This window comes from Camellia sinensis, chromosome 4, assembly GCF_055761805.1.
Source record: "Camellia sinensis isolate YWXY chromosome 4, ASM5576180v1, whole genome shotgun sequence".
Taxonomy (NCBI): Eukaryota; Viridiplantae; Streptophyta; class Magnoliopsida; order Ericales; family Theaceae; genus Camellia; species Camellia sinensis.
The window spans coordinates 79,235,240-79,256,737 of record NC_138964.1 but is presented as its reverse complement, the minus strand read 5'-3'; the positions used below and the strand labels follow the sequence as shown (position 1 = coordinate 79,256,737).

At 37.5% G+C, this 21,498-nt stretch overlaps 1 protein-coding gene across 1 annotated transcript; it reads right to left on the bottom strand.

Moving 5' to 3' along the window:
* Window positions 1–10,892: 10,892 nt before the first annotated feature.
* On the bottom strand, window positions 10,893–12,176 carry LOC114256090 (protein FAR1-RELATED SEQUENCE 5-like). Its single transcript, XM_028195673.2, has one exon. It carries the CDS (start codon window positions 12,174–12,176, stop codon window positions 10,893–10,895), a length of 1,284 nt encoding a protein of 427 aa, XP_028051474.2.
* Window positions 12,177–21,498: the final 9,322 nt, after the last annotated feature.

The window sequence follows — 21,498 nt, the reverse complement described above, 5'->3', positions numbered from 1 at the left end:
TATTATTGGCTGGAAATGACAAGGAGATGATTGTCGCCACTAAAATGTGGTTGTTCTCTACATTTGAAATGAAGGACATGGGTGAGGCGAGCTATGTGCTCGGTGTTAAGATCCTTAGGGATCGCTCTAGGAGACTTCTTGGTTTGTCTCAAGAGACTTACATTAAGACTATTCTAGAGCGGTTCCAGATGCAGAGCTGCAAACCCATTGACACTCCTGTTGCAAAAGGCGAGAGCCTAAGCCTTGATATGGGTCCTAAGACTCAAGAAGAAAATGAAAAGATGGCCCGTGTTCCCTATGCAAATGCTATTGGAAGCTTGATGTATGCTATGATGTGTACACGTCCTGACATTTGTTATGCAGTCGGATTGGTGAGTCGTTACCAATCCAACCCAGGACTAGCTCATTGGAAAGCAGTTAAGAGGATATTACGATATCTTAGAGGGACTGCAGATTACACACTTTGCTACCAGAGTTCAGATCTACATCTAGTTGGCTATTGTGATGCTGACTGGGGAGGAGAACTAGATGAGCGTAAGTCTACTTCAGGATATGCTTTCATGCTTAGCGATGGTGCTATTTCTTGGAGCAGTAAGAAGCAATCCTGTATCGCCTTATCGACTATGGAGGCTGAGTTTGTGGCTTGTTCATCTGCCGTTCAGGAAGCCGTGTGGTTGAGGAGATTCCTTCAGCATTTGGATGTTGTCACAGACACTTCAGACCCTGTGACTATCCAGTGTGACAGCATGGCTGCATTCGCTTACGCTAAGGATCCTAAATACCATGGCAGAACCAAACACATTGATGTGAGGTTCAACTTTATCAGAGACATTTTGGCGCAGAAAGAAGTGATCCTGGAGCACATCCTTACGAGTCGCATGGTTGCGGACCCTTTGACTAAGCCCATTGCTAGAGATGTTTATCTTACTCATGTTAGGGCTTTAGGACTACGTAGGTGGTGATATTTTTTTTTTATGTGTATTCAGTTGAACTCTTTTTTTTTTTTGGGATATTTATGCCATTAGTATTCATACTTGTTTCTATTACACATTTATGTTTACTACTTTTAGTAATGGTTTGTGAATTAGCATACACAAAATAATTAAATTGATGTTAGCAGGCAAGATTGGTTCACTCACACGAGCAATCGCCCTTAGCGCTAGGTAGCGAGTAAGGATGAGACTAGAAGCTAAAATTATCCACTAGCTATGTCGCCTTGGTTGGAGCCAAGATGAGGTCTTGTTAGAGACCGACCATGGATATGAAAGTACCCACTTTTCCATGATATGTCTGTTATGGATAGCCAGATGCGAGATCTCATTTGATGCCTGAGAGGCGAGCAAATAGAGAATTCGAGTTAGACGCTAGAAAGCGACTCGTGCGCTTAAGAGCGACTAGACTAAGATCTGTATGGTGTGAGAGTTTAACATCACTCTTTGGAAGAGTAACTCCACTATAACATGCATTCATACTGCATGTGCTTATCGACCCGTTAGCGAGGTGAAAGAATGGATCCCTGTTTCTTCACCGTGTGAGTCCTAAAAGTCATTTTTTCCTAAATGACTTCACTTTGTGCCTTTTGTGACCTTTGACTATGTCATAAGATGAGGAGTTGATGTTCAGCTACTTTGGTATGTTGCCTGCGGTCATGTATGATTCGGCTTTAAGGGACATTACTGGGAAAGCGGTCAATTTTAAATTGAATGATATGAGGGTGAAGGGAAGATCATCTAGTTCTACATCTCTGCTCTATATTCGCTGTCGACAACTCACATCGCTCTTTATAGGATGCTGATTGGGTGTGAATATAATGCGGGACCTAGGAGAGTCAAACATGCTCTTTGTGGGATTAGAGATGTTTTTGGACTGATGTAGCTAGATGGGTCTGGGTACATGAGACACTATTTCTGTTCTTTTTGGGTTGATGTCTCTATGCTGACTCATATTGAGTTTTTAGTATAGAGCTCCCACATGCAGGTGTTCTCAGCGGTCGTACGGTGCATTGGCTAGTATGAGATTGTTCATTTTGGGGGAGATTGAGATAGAGATGTGGCAGTGTCATGCCAACTCATGTGCGACTGGGAGATGTTAGTAATGGGCGCCCATGTGGCATGACCATTGAAATTTGAATTTGAACCTTATCCAAATAGGTTTTGAAATTGAATTCAAACCTATTTAGGATAACCACTCAAGATACAGATATTATCAGTTTTAACTGATATAGATAGATATAATAATATATTAGATATTATCAGTTTTAATTGATATGGATAGATATAATAATATATTATATATCTGATATATGGTTATGGGTAATTAAGAGAGAAACAACGTATGATCTATTTCTACCCATATACTGACTCTCTCCCACAAAACAACGATCAAGTCTTTTGCACTGTGATTTGTGTGGGTGATATTCAATCTGTGATATCACTCCACTGCTGGGTTGGTTTATCAGTTTTCTGGAAGCACGTGATTTATCCACGAGGTTCTATCATTGAAAGGTATGATCTGATTATTTTATCCGCTGCATGTTGTGTTTTTAAGTTTACAGTAACAAACCTTGCATACACAAACGATTTACTCCGGCATTCTTCTTCTACAAGTATTATTTCTTCACACTATTCAATTTCTTATTTTAATTGCATTTGTTATGTTGGGTTGAAATATTAATCCTTATTATTCATTTGGTTGAACCTATAGCGAAGATGAAAACAAAAGCAAGCAGGAAACACAAATAAAAGTCACCGACACGGTTTGCACATTGCTTACCACATATTGTTATCATATTTAATGTTATCTGTATCTGTTTTTTTTCTACAAGCATCACTTATGTTCACTTTTGAGACAATGTAGATGACAAAGGACATAGGACATCAATGGAGAACCCAACGGAAGGAGGAGAAGAATGATTACAAAGAGGTGGGAAGGTGTAGTGTTGCTGATAAGCAAGCCAAGCTGAAAGGTCCCCTTCCCACAAAACCAAGAAAGGTGAAATATAGGGAGAGCAAAAAACGAATTGTTTTAATATGAACTATTTCACACATTGTAATAACATGTTCGCATTTGCATATACTCACATAAATTGATTCACACACTATTGTTAATTTATTGAAGTTGTCTATCTTAAATTATTCTAACACCCACTATATTCTTTTTCAGTGGCATTTCCAAACGCAAATTTCCTTGAGATCAATTGTTAAAATAATCAAAAGACTGAGCTTGGAACAACATGATGCAATTAGTAATAGTGGTTTAGGGGGCCTATTGAATCTCAGATGTACAAAGCTTGATCATGACCTCTGCGAATGGTTGATTCAGAAATTTGATCCCAAAACTTGTTCCTTGAATGTTCATGGCCGACAACTCCTTATTACAGAACTAGACGTTCACAAGTTATTGGGCATTCCTGCCAAAGGAAAAACCATAGAATTGAATAAATCTTCAAAAGAATTTCCCAAACTATTTGAAGAACTTGGAGTTGTCCAAGGTGCTATCAAATTAAATGCTTTGAGAGATTATTTAACCAAAACCGATGGAGCTGGAGAGGAATTTAAGAGGATATTTGCCCTATACATATTAGGTGCATTCTTATGCCCAACCACAAAGGATGTTGTTAAGCAATCCTTCATTCACCTCGTTCGGAATGTGGATGGCATGAAGGATTATAATTGGTCAAAGTTCACTCTTCAATTCCTTGTTCGTGGTTTACGCAAGTACAGTTCAAAAAGTCAATCGCAACCAAATGGATGCTTATTTCTTATAATGGTATACTTGCAACCAATTAATAATTGTTTTGTTATAAATACTTGATTTTAATGCCTATTTCATTACATAGTATGTGTTAAATTCATACATTTTTGTGATGCAGTTGTTTTACTTTGATCGTGTTGCTCCGAGTGGTTGTCATGTTGCTCGTGCTCGCTCGGTCCCTTGCTTGGCTGATTGGGGCGATGCAGAAATAAAAGAGACATTGAAACTATTCAAAAATTCAGGAGGTTACCAGAATGAGAAGGTCATCCTTTGTTTCTTTTCTTTTAGGTTTGGTTTTGTTTGTTTTTATTCATGTTGAAATGGAAAACTAAATACTCTATAACATGTCTTTAAATAGGTTGCTGTTAATTTTGTTGTTGAAGAGCAAATGCCACCATCAGTACAAAGCGAGGGAATGAAAAATATTGATGATAGTTGGATTTCAAAAATTGAGACGACTGTTTGTGACATTAAAAGTATTTTGGAAGAACTAGTTGTCATTGTTAAAAGTTGAATGGCTAATTCTTCCATTTCCAAGGTCATGGAAAGATTGGAGACACCACAAATGCCAAAGCAACGAGAAGTGGATCACAACCAATGTAATAAATTAGCTGACATAGTTGCACATGGAGTTGTAGAATCTACGGTTGTACCTATAGTTGAACATGTGACCAATGTGCCCCCGCCAAAACATGATGTTGTGGTAGAATCTACGGTTCTACCTACAGTGGAACATGTCACCCCTGTGCTACTGCCAGAACCTGCTGTTATGGAAGCATAAAAAAACACGGATGAAAATAGAATTCTGCTTGCACCATCAATCTTGAAATTGGATTCCCATCTTCATGATCAAACCACCCAAGTTCAAAAACAAGTAACAAATTCACCATTATTTTATTCCATTGATGGTTCTTCTTATACAAATGGTGCTCCCATTACACATCAGATACAAGGGAGGAATAATAAGCAAAACAAAATGACAATGGGATTGAAGAATAAGTGAAGGAAAAAAAATCCAAAACTCCAACTTGTTGATGAATCTAGTTCATCAACTGGTCCATATGGCGATCGGTGCACTCGACGTTCAGATGAGGGGGTGGAAAGTCAATATGTGCAGCCACCTTATATAGCCATCGCTAGTAACAAGAGAAAAGCCATTCCAAAAAATCCAACCCAAACAATGCTTGACTTCAATGCAGTAGATTCGTCTCCCGATACAAAGGATGATAAGTTTGATCAAGTAAGTCATGTAGATTATATATGTATTATACAATGTTATTCATTTGTGATACTCTATTTCACGATTTTTGGTTTTTTATTTTTGGTTGCAATTTGTGGTAGAGTTTGAACTTACTTGGAAAACTACTTGGCGCCAATTTCGATGCTGTTGAGGTTATTACTCATTCTGTTATTGTTCTTGATCTCCAATCCCCTATAGCACACTGTACGAAGTTTGACAATTTGTTATTTATGTATTGGGTTATATTCATAAGTCATCCACTGCACGAATCGTAAGGCCATGTCCTTTATCTGCCGAGGAAAAAATTCTGAAGGAATATTGTTTCGATAAGGATTTGGAAGACAGGTAATTTTATTGAGTTTATATGTTCCTCTATCAATTAACAGTAAGTTTAACCCTTCAATTTTCACATGATTCAGTGAGGATATTGTGGTGATGGAGCTATTTTACACGCCGATTGAACTTGCCACCCGCTTAGATTTGTGCTCATTACAACCAAAAACCTGGATTCGTGGTTCCGTAAGTGTTCATTTCATACGTCAATATTGCTATGTGATGTCATTTTCAATGATATAGGTCTGAAATTATTATTTGTTGCATGTATTGTAGATTATCAATTTAGTTGTAGCAAAATTGACAAATGCCCAAAGAAGGCTTTTTCCGGATAAGTGTCATAGTACATGGTACTTTCCCACATATGTATCGGTGAGTAGTATAGTGTGTCATGTTTATGTTTGGGTGTTGATGTACACTTACTAAAGCATACTTGTACATTATTGAATGTAGCAACATATTTTGAATGGGACGGACCATGCAAAGCTATGCGACGAATATTTTGGGGAGTCTCGATACACTGGGAAGCTTCATGCCTGTGAAGAAGTAATGGGTCAAGCACTCTTACATTTTGCACGACTATTCTAAATATCCTCTCCATTGTACTGCTATTATTAAATTTTTAATATCTGTTTTATGGCATTATTATTATTTATTTAATTTTTATTTTCTAAATTGGTTGGGCAACATTGCACTAAGTTTTGTTATTATTGTTGCTTAGATATATATTCCGGTGAATGACAATGGAGAACATTGGTTTTGTGTCAAGATAGATATGGCACATCGCATGGCCTATCTATTTGACTCGCGTCCTAGTCGCACAAATGATGAAAGTCGAGAATTAATGGCAACGAAACTGGTAGGCCATTTAATTTTTTTTTTTTTGTCTTTGGTAAAATAAACATCATAATCTATATTACTACGCTCATGCATAGGTTCAAACAATGCATTTGTTATTGCAACACTATATTGGAGACCAGTATGTTGCAAATGTCAAGGAATTTGAATTAGAGAGATTGAAAGACCCTCGTCTCCAACATAAGACTGATAGGTATACTAAAAAAATTATTCCTTCGCTCTCCAATTTTGGCTCTCCTATTAATATTACACACAAGGTTGACCTTCACATGCATCTTTTCATGAAGTTATGACTATGGTATGTTCGTCATAAAGTATATGCAAGGTGTTGTCATGCCGACCGGCGTACACAAGGTGACTATTTCATGTTTAACCACAAAATTACACTACTACAATTACATTGTCATATGATGGTATTGTTGATGGTATATTGTCTGTTCTATTTCCTCAGTTTGATAAGGTGGAAAGGTTTAGGCTGCTAGTCGACCTAGTGAAAGATTTTTCGAACAGTAAGTATATTGATGTTATGGATCGGTTGGACACATACAAAGAGAGGTACGTCCCCAAACCACGAACAACTTATGCCCTTCATAAGCTCAGCTCATTACTTATGTAATTTCCTTTTGAACAGGTACGTTAGGCTCCGGAAGGCCAAAAGGAAAAAGAAAGATTGATAATAAACATCATTTTTGCCACTAAGTTTTTTTTACAATTATGAGCATATTTTATGGTTGAAGAAGCTTGGACGAATGTAACTAACTTGGTTTGGCAATTTTTTCTAGATGCTTGAATAAGTATATTTGTTTTGGATTTTTTTTACCAATTTCTATGGAATATCTACTTAGTGCTAAAGATTGGTGTGATGAAACTACATCTGATATGTAATTGTGAAGCAGTACTTTTAGTTGTTACAATTACAATCACTCAAAAAATTCATAGGAAGGCTTTGATTGTTTACAATTTGTTTTACAAGTGAAGAAGGAAAAATTCATCTTGATTGTTTTACAATTTGTTTTAAAATTCATATTTTATTTTATTTTTTTAACTTTTTAAATCAAATTAATGTAGATACACTTAAAAAGATACAAAAATTGTGAAAATATTTTTTTGTAAATCACTAAAAACAAAAATAAATACATGGAATAAGCTCCCACCTTAGGGTGCCAGAGCATCAACTAAACCAATGCAACATTGTATCATATCCATCCAGAAGAGCATCTAGCTACTATAGTAACATCAACATGATAGCATAAACAAAAATATGTCAATGACCAAACTATTAACATTACTCCCAAACATGAGTTGGTGCAAACAAAAACAAATTTCAGACTATTAAGGTTCTTCCATAATGTCATCGAACATAACCACCAGAATAGAACAAATGAAAAAAGAACCACCACAATAATATAATCACATTTCCGGATCAAAGCGATGTTAGAAGTATATCTGTATGGGAAGAAATGGAAAAGCATTTACAATTCAGACCAAAAAAAAGAATCTCCACTGGGCTCCTATATTCAGTACTTGGCTATTGAACTCCAAATCCTATACAATCAAAATGTGACACAAATCAATTGTTAAAAAAATCGGATCATGTCAATTCTTCCCACAAATCGCATGATCTCTTTGTAAAATGAAGCCTGCTCTTTTCTAGCAACTACCAAAGATCTGTCGTTATAAAAAGCCTCTTCGACTGTGTAGCTGCTGCTACTGCTAATAATAATGAATCTATTGAAATATGAGCACTGAATTACACTATAAAGAATACCCTAATTAGACCATGAACAGGAACTTCAAGTCCTCTACTGTAAGCCGAGTCTGACGACTACTTGTCTCGTCCTCGCCAAATGCAGATGCAACCATCACTCTCTTTTTTTGCTGCAAAATAGAAAGTGAGTATTCAGCATCAGCATTGAAAGGAGATATAGAATACAGATACTAAGTTTGGACCATAAGCCAAATATACGTGATTGATTTAACATAACAAAAGCTTTTCTCAGGAATAGGGAAAAATATATGAAGTAGCAATGTCCTATTCAGATTTCAATAATTCGGTTACCTGTTAGATAATAATAACCCTCTACACACTTGAATCTGTAAACAATGCCATCACTAACTATAAAATATTGTTTACAACAGGTGTGAGAGGATCTTCATCCACAATTATTATATGGGTAAATTACATTGAATCTCACAAGTTTGGCATAAATACACCAACCTCCCTTTTAGTAAAGGGGACCAATTCACAACACCTATGCACACCCTTTTTGCTTCTTTTGTCCTTACAGGAACATAAAATTGCGATATAATGCTACTAAGGTTTAACTGGGCTACAAATAAAATTAAGGAATGATAAATTTTGTAAAGATGGTGTTCATTCAAGAAACCAAGCAACCATTATTAGTAAGTAAATCAGTTTTATCCTTACCAATGCCTTCACCAGCTGTTATAAAAGACCCTGTTCAACATCTAAAATACCTCTACTACCATATGTTAATCAAGTACAAAAGTTCTCAATCATAGTCTCATTATATTATAAAATCAATTACTCATTGAAAACAATTAATGAGAAGAAAAAAAGAAAAGAAAAGTAAAAGCAAGCATAACGAATCCAGTGCCAATAATAATGTGGCAGCAGATGGTGAACATTTCTACACTACCTTAAAAAATCTTACGAATTTTACATTGACAATGGAAAAAAACAGGCCACAAGATTGGAGCAAAAAAAATAATACCTGAAGAGCTAAAATGCGATCTTCAACTGTATCTTTTACTGTCAACCCAAAACTGTAACCGGACGGGTCTGTCCAATCCGATGGGCTCTATCTATTGCTTGATCTTCAGTTGTTGGGTTCCACCAGAGGTCCAAAAGAAGAACACGACAAGCTGCAACCATGTTCAGTCCTTAGAATTTTTACATTCCAATCATTTTCCTTCTCCTCATTTCCCCTCTAATCTACACCTTCGTCAGTGACTCCAGCACCAATTCCCTCACAAGCCCACACCATCCCCGGCCAAGACCCCCCTCTGTGCCCCCATCTCTGACAACTAGTTTCGCCTACCCACCGGGGCCATCCGACCGCTGAGATAGAGTCAAGGAAGTTAAACAAGATTTTATCAATTGTCCACATAAATTATCACAATAAGGAATAATATGGCACACCACCACCAATTGCAAAGGACATATACCAAAACAAAAGGGTAGCAAAGAACAACAGGTTATACAATTACATAAAACTTCTATGACTATCCTTTTGCCTTCTTTCCCTGGGGGTGGGGCCACAAATAACAAAAACGAAAAGTAAACTGGGCACTGAGTTTCACACTAGTATGCTTAGAAAAATGACAAATTGCCTGAGACACAGGCAGACAGGAAAGAAAATAAAGACTAATTGGATAAAAACATTCAACAAAAGGAGACCAATCATAAGTGCCCAGTTTCAAAGCACAGGACGAGAAAATTGATAGCAATTGTATATTTTAATGCCAATATTTTAAGCATAAGAGACCAATCATAAGTGCCAAGAAACCAAAAAACGAACCATCACACTAAATTTGAGTGTCAAAACTAAGATTAAGATATTACAACTACATATCAGGAAATGATTCTCCAAGGTCTAGCAGGCTTACACTTCCGAAATACCGGTCAAGTATTTCAACAAAATGATTTGGGATTTATTCACGTTTATTTTTTAAATGAATCCCCAAACTAAGAAATTTACAAGTAGAACAAGGTAGACAAATGTCAATTTTGATAAGAAAAAGAGGCAATTTCAAAAAATCAAAACTGAAATATGAAAGGAGCCCCACACGTTTGGGGTGACATAGCCATATTTATGCATTCTTTGTTATTCATTAAAAAGAAAAACAAATAATAGAGCTGAAAGAGAGAGAGAGAGAGAGAGAGAGAGAGACATTGCAATATTAGTAGTGATTGTAAACTCATCCAACGTAAGGACAGCTCATCCAACTTAAGGACAATATTCGAGCAAACATATTTGGGAGTTATTTACCTTTATTTTTTAAATGATTCTCCAAACTAAGAATTTATGGATATTGTGAAAGATAAAAACACCTAAGACATCAACAAAACGTAACTATTATGCACTAATGTCTCCTTGCAAAAACAACGTATCAATCACTATACGGCTCATCATAAAACTAAACTACACTTGAGAATTTGTTGGTTCATCAATATCTTCCATGTGGGGCTCCAACTCTGTGTTCAAGAATGTTTCAATGTCTGAGTCGCTACCCTCTCTCTGGCTAGTTGAAGCCAATTTTTTACACGTTCGCTTCGTGTGTCCGATGCTCCTACAATAGCAAATAACGCATAAACAATTTTAATAATCATGTACATGCAATAGGATGGAAAAAGGACATGCAATTAAAGTACCATACCTACAATACCCACAGCGCCTTGGTTTTAGAGGTTTACCCATAGAAGATGTCCCTCCGGGGTTCCCTTTGGTCTTCACTACATTAGGATCACCAACGCCACATAGTTTGGGTGTAATATTTTGTCCCCAACCTCGGTATTATATTTTGTTCGCATTGCCCAACGCTTTTTCATCTTCAATGTCATCTGGAAAGCCATTTCCCTTGCCTCTTCAAAATCGTTGTCTGCGTGTGAGGCATAATATGACATTTCACTGAAACATGAGCTTAGTATACCGAACCGGGCTGTCTGTGTTAGGGTGCTAGAAATTTAGGTAAGACTTGGTTGTTGATATCCTGACCTAACATGTCTTGTCCATCTCTTCATGACACAACTCGGTGGAATACACATTAATTGTTCAGATTTCATGACAGCAACCATGTGGCAACAAGGGATGCCAAACGATTCAAACTTCAAGCAGCAACATTTTATTGTGATATCTGCTAGAAAATACTCAACCGTCCATGTGCTTGTTGGTGCCTTGTACTCACCAAAACGATAGGTGCGACGATCCTCCAACTCAACTCTTTCCATCACAAACAATTTACCCTCTTTGCTGATTTCACGTCGAAACAATGAAAAAATCTTCCGAGTAAAGAGCTCAACTGCATGTTTTTCCAAATTTCTCAATGGCGTAGTCAAAACCGGGAAACTATTCTCTGTTTTAGATTCTGTTTCTGCTTCATTAGCACGCATCCTAGCAAGAGCCCTATCATATTGTGCTACAAATTCGTACAACTTTACCTTTTGTTCTTGGAACATATTGAAATATGCATTCATACCCTTGACACGTTGAGTGCTCCTCATCCCAGCAAACATGTGACCACGAAGATACGCCTCAACCCACTTATCACGCTTGCGGTGAATCTCCAACACCCAGTTATTGTTCTCCAACTTGTATTGTTTCACCATACGAGCCCACGCATTGTCAAACTCAACAATTTGACATTTCTTTAACATCAACTGTGCGAAATCACTAGTAAATTCTGGTATGTGGACATTTGTTGAGGCATTTTTCTCCAGATGCCAAGAACATAAACGATGTCTGCAATTTGGAATAACTCTTTCGATTGCCTGACGCATTGCCCTATCACCATCTGTTACAACAGAGATGGGTCTTTGTCCATCCATGGCCTCCATTAACGTTTCCAACACCCACTTGTATGTGTCCATTGTCTCATCAGGCAACAAAGCACATCCAAATATGATTGTCATAAAATGGTTACTCACGCCAGCTAGAATCACAAATGGCTTCTTATACTGATTTGTACGATAAGTTGTATCAAATACCAATACATCACCAAATGCAGCATAGTCCATCCGAGACCTGCCATCTGCCCAGAAAATCTTGTCCAACCGGTTATCCTTATCGACGTTGTACTTGAAAAAAAATAATGGATCTGAATCTAGTTTAGCTGATAAGTATCCTAAGGCACCCTCTGCATCCCCTTCTGCGAGTTGTACTTTGCGCTTAGCTTGGAACTGGTTATGCAAATCTCTGTGAATGAAGCCCACCTTCTCATAACCCCCTGATTGATGAACCATAAAATCCATGATTTGACTCATTCTCATACCCACATTGCGCATGGCCTTTGCTTGAGCTTTGTCTGCACTTGTTACAAACCTATGTGACCACAAAAAAGGGACGCAGTGTGGGGCTGCCAAGGGATGGTTGTGTTCCCCTACAAAGTGGGTCACAACATATTTTTTAATTGTCTTGTCATAACGCACACGAAATGTGGCACTACAAAAAAGTCTAGTTTCTGCCCTGGGAGTTCTCACCCGTTCCACACGTTGTAAGTATTTCTTCTCTCTTACACCTTCCCTTGAACAAACCCATTTCCTACTCTCTACAAATTTGTTGTCTCCACAAATTCGTTTCCTACTTCTTCGTACGCTAAAACCGATGACCTTAGCATATGCATTGTAGAAAGAATAAGCATCCTCCTCTGAATTGAATTTCATTTACAAAACATCAACCTCAGTAAGCATTCATAAACTATCATAGGTTTGGGAAGCTAACTGTAGACACCCCATTTTTGACCGTCCTCAAGACTTGGACGTCACCGTTGGAACACTCGGTGATCATCCATGTTTGTGTTCGTCTTGAGTTCCCGAAGGTTTCGGCTTGCGCGCCTTGCCTCAGGATCTCTCGACTCGACTGTTTAGTGTCTGGTTTTGCACCAAACACTTGTGTTTTGCCTTGGAGGGGCAGGGAATGCCTTGTGAGGCATCCCCACACATCACCGGCCATGGCCAGAGGCCACCGGCTGGTGTTTTGTTGCCATCGGCAATGTATATTGCCGGTCGGCATTATTTGTTGCCGGTCGGCAGTCCATTTTGTCAAGAAGGCAATTTTGAGCAGCCGACTACTGTTCATCTGCTTTTGCAGATATTTTAATACAGCTGTATGGCATTTTGTTCCCCTCCATACACGTGTATGGAGGGATGGCCTTCTTGTTAGCTTACCTTGTAAGCTTTACAAGATTGGCTCCTCTATAAGAGGAGCCCTCCCCTCTTGGCTTTAGGGTTAGACATTTTAGAGAGAAAAAACATTGTTAGAAGCTCTGGTTCTAAGGTTAGAACTTATATACATTCTATCTCTATATCTCTCTCTCTTGAGTGTTCTAGGTGTATTTGTTCATAGTATTGCACACAAACACCTACCATTACACCTTCCCTTGGCTATTGAGGTTCTAAGAGATTGTTTTCAGAGTTTTGGAGCTGGTTTGGAGCTTAAGAAGCTGTTGGAGCTTCATTTGTGAAAGAAGTCTACAAGGGTAAGAAACCAGTCCCTTTATTCCCCATTTTTGCATACTATTTTTGCCTATCTTAGAACTATTTTTGAGCTTAGTGTATAATATAAAAAAGTTTTGTTTTTAGGCCCTCTAAATAGTTTGTTTAGAGTGTTTTGTGGTTTGGAGGTGCTTGACGCCTCTTAGGCCTTGAGAGGCCCCATTTTGTGCTATTTTGAGTGAGCTCCGGGACCTTAGTGTTTGGGCCTCCTCACCACTGAAATCTTGAGGGATTTCAGAGGTGAGGATGGTGCCTTGAGGTCCTAGGGATGAGAGGGCCACCCCCTCTCCTTGTTGTCCTTGAAAAGGGCCATTTTTGCCTCTTTAATGAGCACCTAGCTAAGCCTCATGTTGACCATGCCTTGGCTTTTGTTTATGCTTATTTTGCCATGAAATAGCATTGTTGTATGTTGGTTTTGGTACACCATGCATGCTTAGCATACCTACCTTGTAATGCCATGTTTAGGCCTTAACATACCTTAGGTTGTAAACCATTGTTCAAGCATGTTTTAGGTCTAGCTTTGTGAAGCTTTTGTGCTTACTTTACCATGCTAGAGGTCTGTCCTTAGTCATTTTGGTCGGCCATGACATGTTTGGTATAGCCCATTTGCATTTTGGCTTGTTGGCCTTAAGTGTGTGAGTATGTAGCATGCATTACTTGCTTTATTGTTAATGGTTTGTCACCATTTATAGCATCATTTCAGTCCCCTTAGCATGCTTGTATGCTTGCCTTGGATGCCTCTTTGATGCCTTATGAGCTTGTGTGGTATGCTCCTTGAAAGTGCATTTGTATATGCTTTTGAATTCAAGCCATTTAGATGCCATCTAAGTGGTCTTTTGGGCTTTGTTTTATGTGCTAAAACTCTGTTTTTGGTCATTTAAGTCTTGCCATGGGTGGTCATATCAAGTGTAGTTCAATACATAATTAGCTTGCCTCGAATGCTTGGGCCATTTGTTACATGTTTAGTCTATCTTGTTTGCTTGGTTTGGCACCATGTCCTTGCATGATTTTCAGAGCTTAATGCATGCCCCATGTCCATGATTATTCCCTTTTAAGTGTGCTTGAAAGATGCCCCTTGATGCTTGAGTGTTTAGGCCTTAACATGCACATGTGTGTATGTGTGTTTGGTCCCATCTTCTTAAGCTTTGGCCACTGTTTTGGGCCTAGTATAGGGCTGCCCAAATTAGTTTAAGTCCACTCTTTACATGTTGTTACATGTCTTACACTTTGCATGCTTTGATTGCATCATGTCTTGCATGTCCACTAGCTTGCATGCTTCTTCATTGCTTGCTTGTTTGCATTGCCATGTTGCATACTAGCTCACATGCCTAGGATGCATTGCATCGGCATGCATGCTTGGCCTCTTGACTTGAGTATGATAGAGGTTGAGCTCATTGTTTGTTTATGTGCATTTCATTCCACATTGAAAATGCACACTTGGTTTCTTGGGCCATCACGCATTGAAATGCCCGATTGGTGGTCCGAGAACCGAGAACCAAGTCCCTTTGAGTCATAAACATGATAGGGGATGTGGTGGTGAATACATTTGCTTGAAATACATTGCCATGCCTTGTCTGCCCTCTGCTGCTGTCAAACAGGTTTCAGCAGGAAGAATTGGCTGGCCGGCAGTGTTGGGTGCCGACCGGCAAAACAGGTTTGGCCGAGAGCATAATGTTTAGCCGATAACCATTCTAAATGGCCGGTGATGATCCCACTCAGTCGGTAGTGTCCCACAACACTCAGAGAAGCAACCTTGGGAGTTGTGCAATTTTCTGAGAAGCAGAACAGTCAAAGTAGAGGCAAACTTGTGCATGGCAGTGCACTTCCGAGCAAGACCCGAGCACGCGCGCATTGAGCTCTCTTCCTGAGGCGGTTTACTATTTTTCCTAGCTTAGTTAGTTTGTTAACTAATTAGGTAATTTGTAATAATTAATTAGCTAGGATAGTTAATTCATTATTCGAATTGTATTATTCTTTTGGTCCCTCCAAGCGAGGGCGAATCTGTAATAAGTGTGGGTGAGTGTGTGCATGTCTTCCAACCCCCACTTCTTTCTCCCTTTTACTTACCTGCTTTGATGGTTAGTAATAGGTCATGTTTAAATTAGCATACCTTATGCTATGCATGCGTGCATCCATGCATTTGTCTTGCACGCACCAGGCTCGGTACATCATGCTAACTGCATTTGTACTTTAATTCCAAATTGAATACGTGCATCAATTGATTGCATTTCACATGCCATGTCTAGGTTAGCCGAGCCTACTCTAACTGCATCCTGTATGTGTTGCATTAGTCAATTTGACATGAACTAGGACCATGCATGTTGGCTAACTAGTTTATTGTTTTGGCACGGAGTACGATGTAAGTATTTTCATGCTTTAGCATATCGCATGCGTGTGGATGCTATCATGACAGCATGCTTACCATGTGGCTAGATGCTTATATGATAAACTGTTTGAATGCCTGTGGGTGAAGGTTGGATTGTCTGAGTTGGAAAAACTCGTTGAAATCCGTATTTTAGCCTACTTGCGAGTAGCAAATTCCAAAGTGCCTTTCAAGACAAACGGATATGCAATGCTTATTTCTAAATTAGGCAATCTAGTCTATACTTGTTTGCCGTGCGCATAACATAGTAATTCTAGGCTAATAATCGGGATAAGAACACATAACGTTTTCAAAAATGGATATCATGGTTAGTAGAGGCCGATCTTCGGATCGGGCGAGAGGGGGTGCTCATAGCTGACCTTCCCCAATCGTACCCAAGTTCTCGAGTCGAGGCAACTTTGGTGATGACGGTCACGTGGCCTTTGGCACCGAGTCAGGGTTTCCTAAATTCCCCCAAAATAAAATATTTAGGTGGCGACTCTGTATCTGGCAAAGCAGTCCATGTTTGACACTTCTTTTCAAAAATCTGTTTCTCAAAACGATTTGCCGGATTTGGACTCTTTGGTTCAGATGAAGAACCGTGACACAAATCGAGTCCGAACTGTAGCGAGGGCCCCACGCGGGCGCGTCTACACTAACCCTTCTTCTTTCCCATCGACAACATCATCCTTGCCATCCGGAGCAACTTGATTGTCAATTTTACTGTTGACCTCTTTCTGCCTACTACTTTCAGGTTCATCCGTCATATCTACATAACAAATCGCATAGACAACAGATGTGCAGATTTGGAATCAGTTAAATGCAGATAATAAAAAAGTACACTCGTAAATGCCATTATATAAATTAAAATCAAACAAATCAACAAAAAAATACACCCGCTAGTGCCCTCCTATAAATTAAAATCAAACAAATAAATAAGCACACCTGCCAGTGCCCTGCTATCAATTCAAAGCAAATAAATACAAAAATACACCAGCAAGTACCCTACTATAAGTTAAAATATAAAAAAGCACACCCGCCAGTGCTCTGCTTTCAATTATCAATTCTTAAAAGAAAACGAACAAATAAGCACATCCACCAGTGCTTTACTATCAATTAAACGCAAATAATAAGAAAACACACCTTCAAGTACTCTACTATCAATTAAAATGAAACAAATAAATAAAAAAGCACATCCATCAGTACCCTGCTATAAATTAAAAGCAAACAAATAAATAAGCACACCCGCCAATGTTTTGCTATCAATTCAAATGAAATAAATTCAAAAACACACCCGCTAGTGCTCTGCTTTCAGTTATCAATTATTAAAACAAAATGAACAAATAAGCACACCTGCCAGTGCTCTACTTTCAATTATCAATTGTTAAAAGAAAATAGAAAAAAGCACACCCGCCAGTGCTCTGCTTTCAATTATCAATTATTAAAACAAAATGAACAAATAAGCACACCCGCCAGTGCTCTGCTTTCAATTATCAATTGTTAAAAGAAAATAGAAAAAAGCACACCCGCCAGTGCTCTGCTTTCAATTATCAATTATTAAAATAAAATGAACAAATAAGCACACCCACCAGTGCTATGCTTTCAATTGTCAATTGTTAAAAGAAAATAGAAAAAAGCACACCCGCCAGTGCTCTGCTTTCAATTATCAATTGTTAAAAGAAAATAGAAAGAGCACACCTGCTAGTGCTCTGCTTTCAATTGTCAATTGTTAAAAGAAAATAGAAAAAAGCACACCCGCCAGTGCTCTGCTATAAATTATCAATTCTTAAAAGAAAATGAACAAATAACCACACCCACCAGTGCTTTGCTATCAATTGAACGGAAATAATAAAAAAACACCTGCAAATACTCTACTATCAATTAAAATAAAACAAATTAACAAAAAAGCACACCTGCCAGTGCCCTACTTTAAATTAATATCAAACAAATAAATAAGCACACCCGCTAGTGCCCTGTTATTTATTGAAAGAAAATAACTAAATAATGCACACTTACAAGTATCCTATTATCAATTAAAATAAACAAATAAATAAAAAGCACACCTGGCAGTGCCTTGCTATTAATTAAAAGTAAATAAATTAAAAAGCACACCTGCCAATGCAACTGCTACGGAGGGAGGGAGGGGGGAGGTATAGCTGCACTTCTACGTTAAGATGTAGAAATTGAGGACCTGTGACAAACAACAACAGTACATCGAAACAGAGTTAGTAAAGAAGACAATACTTAAGGAGATTTATGATTATGGGGCGAAAAGGAAGGATCTATGTATGAAAAATATTATTTTGCACATCTTTTCACATTAACAAACTGCATAACCAATAATAGAGATGAAACTGTACTACTTTTGTTCAAAGAATCAGTAACCATTACATAAACAGTTAAACAAATGTACCAACACCAACCGATTAACCACTTAAAAGATAAAAAATAAAAGATCTAGAAAGAAACAAATATATATATATATATATATATATATATTATTTGATTGGATGGACTATTGGATCATTTTTTTGATAACTCGGTAACCACATATTCCTAAATCTAGATTTTAGATTCAAAAGTTCAATAACAGTGAGGGACACCTCTTAAACACCCATATATATTGCATATTGCATAATATTTTTTGATAAAATATTGTCAATTATTTAGGAATATACATCAATTTGTATCTCTATTCGTTTGAGACGAAATGTGTTTACTTGCTAATGTAATTGTCTTCTTCTTCAAATATTATATAAAATTAGTGAATTTAATTGAGTTTTTGCACCCTTAATCTTGTCATATTTAGTGAACACAAGTATAAATGGAAAGAAGTAAAAGAGTTCATGTAACACATTTGTTAACCTAATGTCTATTTTAGTGCTTCGGATTGCAACATACAATTCTTATATTGAATGCACTCATGCCAATTTCCAAAGAAGCCAGCCCACCACCCCTCACTATCTTATACAGGTACCTTCATTGGATCTTTACCAAAGTATTTAAAGATAGTTGCTTTCACTAGTATAATAATATATCATGAAAACAGTGACATTTGAAGAAATTTTTAGTATGTAGGACGTAGTAGCAGAAGTGATGAGTATGTGTTGTCACTACCACTATTGCTATGAATAAAAAAAAAAAAAGAAATAAAGTTGTCTCCATTAACTTGGGAGATTGCTCCATAGTGTTCACCCTGAAAGTTCCATGAAAGCTCTTCTAAATCTTTCATTTTCATGGACAGCCTTGTTCTTGGTAATATAAACTAGTTTTATGAGTGAAGAGATGATATAGGATCAGTATCTTCTACAACGAAGTAGAGACGACAGTGGACATAGGACATAATGATTTTAAAAAAAATTAGGATGCCTACATGGTGGGCAAATTTTTAAAATACTTTTATTGTTTATGTATATGAATATAAATTTAGGGCATAGAAATATACGAGGCATCAATATATATGTACATGTATTTTTTTGTTTTTTAACTTCTACCCCTCTTTGTTTCTATATAGTTTAAAATAGAGAAAAACACTAAGTTTCCAAATGAGACCGTAATATAAATATGAGGTTCAAGTACTAGTTCTTTCATAGGATTCCACACACAAGCACACAGTGCACCAAAATCTACAAGTTCTTTCATAGGATTCCACACACAAGCAAATTTAGCGTATACAATGGATGTGGATCCCAATAGGAACTACTTCATTTGGTTGCATTTTGCAGAGATTGATACTTCTATCACTGGTATAGGTCAAAGGGTATTTGACATCCTAATAAATGGTGATATTTCTTTTCAAGACATTGACATTTTGTACTGAACAAGACTGTTGCTGTTAATGGGAGAACTTTGACAATAACCTTTCACCCTACAAAAGGTCATGCCTTAATTAATGCTATTGAAATCCTTGAGGTTATTACGGCAGAGTCGAAAACTTTGCCAGATGAAGATAAATATGCATTCCTTAATTTTCAAATGTTTGAGAATTTGTTTTACTGTTTGACTTTGATGAGGTTGCTAGATTCATGTTTATTTAAAGAGTAATGATATACAAATAAAAAATTTACTCACAACATCTATACATAATTATTTGTCAAATTTATATTTATCCATTTTGAATCAAAAGACCCAAAAAAGTGACATTATTTCAAACTGCCATCGACACTTGATGATGCCTTACGATTTGTACCCTGTGATAATGTTGAAACTACCTCCCTAAGAAACTCTACCGCTTGGTTTCTAGAGGAAAATTTTGATATTAAATAAGGGTATCAAAAATTTTTTTTTTTGTTTTGGATAAATAATAAATGAGGGTATTAATATTGTTAAGAAGGTTTAAAAAAAAAACTCTAAATTAAATGTCTACGACTGTCTTCGTACTAGATCATATAGTGGAGATGGAGAAAAGAAGTTTAAAGAACAAATAGAACAAGAAGTTTAAAACCAATTCAAAGAAGTTGATCATTTGTTTGAAGTGATTGGAACCATGCATGGATTGTGTGTCAATCTAAAAGAACAAAAATGGAGGTATAAAGGAGATAACCACTTGCAGGAGTTTCTTCTTCAACCCAATAGATAAAAGATCAAGTAAAATAAGTCTCCAACTCTAAATTTCTTCTGGCGGGTTAAAATTTGTCCAATTTTTTAGTATTTAAAAGAAAATATTGTTAACTGAATATTTTCTTATTTTTTTTACATTTGATTAGTTAGTTTATAGTTCGGTTAAAAAAATTATTAGCTTTATGAGTTTATCTATACAAGTGGTTTGGTTGTGATAAACATAACAGATCTAGTATTATGATACTTTTGATAGACATTAGACAATGTTAGAAACCACTCCACAATAGCCTAAGTACCCATAAGAACCAAGTTATGAAATCATTACAAAATTAGTTTTTTTTAACTCATGTGCCCAATTCCCACACCACAATAGAAAAATTTTCTATATGTTTTCTCTTCAAGTATGATAAACTGTCTATTTATATTAATATAGTTAGATAAAGGTTCATATACTGTTAAAATCTTCCACATTACCCATGAGAAAATGAAAAGGATGGAAGCTGCAATATAGTATTCTAAGAAATAGAAATACGAGAAAGAGCAACAGAACACTGATAATGAATCATGAAAATATAAAATGTGAGAAAGGGATTGCGATCTAGGGTTTCATAGGCCAACCCAGGGATTGCGGTCTAGGTATTTTCCTATTTTTATCAACCAACCCAATGAGTTCACAAACGTGAAAGGGGCAGTTTCAAAGAAAGGGATTGCGGTCTAGGCCTGGGGACAACAGCATAAAAGAGGTGGTGTGCATGGGGGAGGGGGATGAGAACAGAGCCCATCGGAACACACATACACATACACAGAACACATCTGCCTCTCCATGCATGGCCAACCTCACCCTCTTTCTCACTCTCTGACTCTCTATCTATATCTCTCTCTCTCTACACCGAGCCACCACTACGAACCTCCGCAACAACCACCGGAATCACCACACCGCAGCAGCAGCAGCCACCGGAGTCACCACACCGCAGCAGCAGCAGCCACGGGAGGCACCACATCGCAGCAGCAGCAGCCATGGGAGTCACCACATCGCAGCAGCCATGGGAGTCACCACATCGCAGCAGCAGCAACCACGGGAGTCACTTCTCCATTCATACTTCCGGTGATAATTATTGCACGCTGGACTCATTTCCAGCAATGGGCTGTTTACTGTCG

Bases quoted from the DNA above. Each gene is read 5' to 3' on its own strand.
- LOC114256090 (XM_028195673.2), bottom strand. From the start codon at position 12,176: ATGGATTTTATGGTTCATCAATCAGGGGGTTATGAGAAGGTGGGCTTC.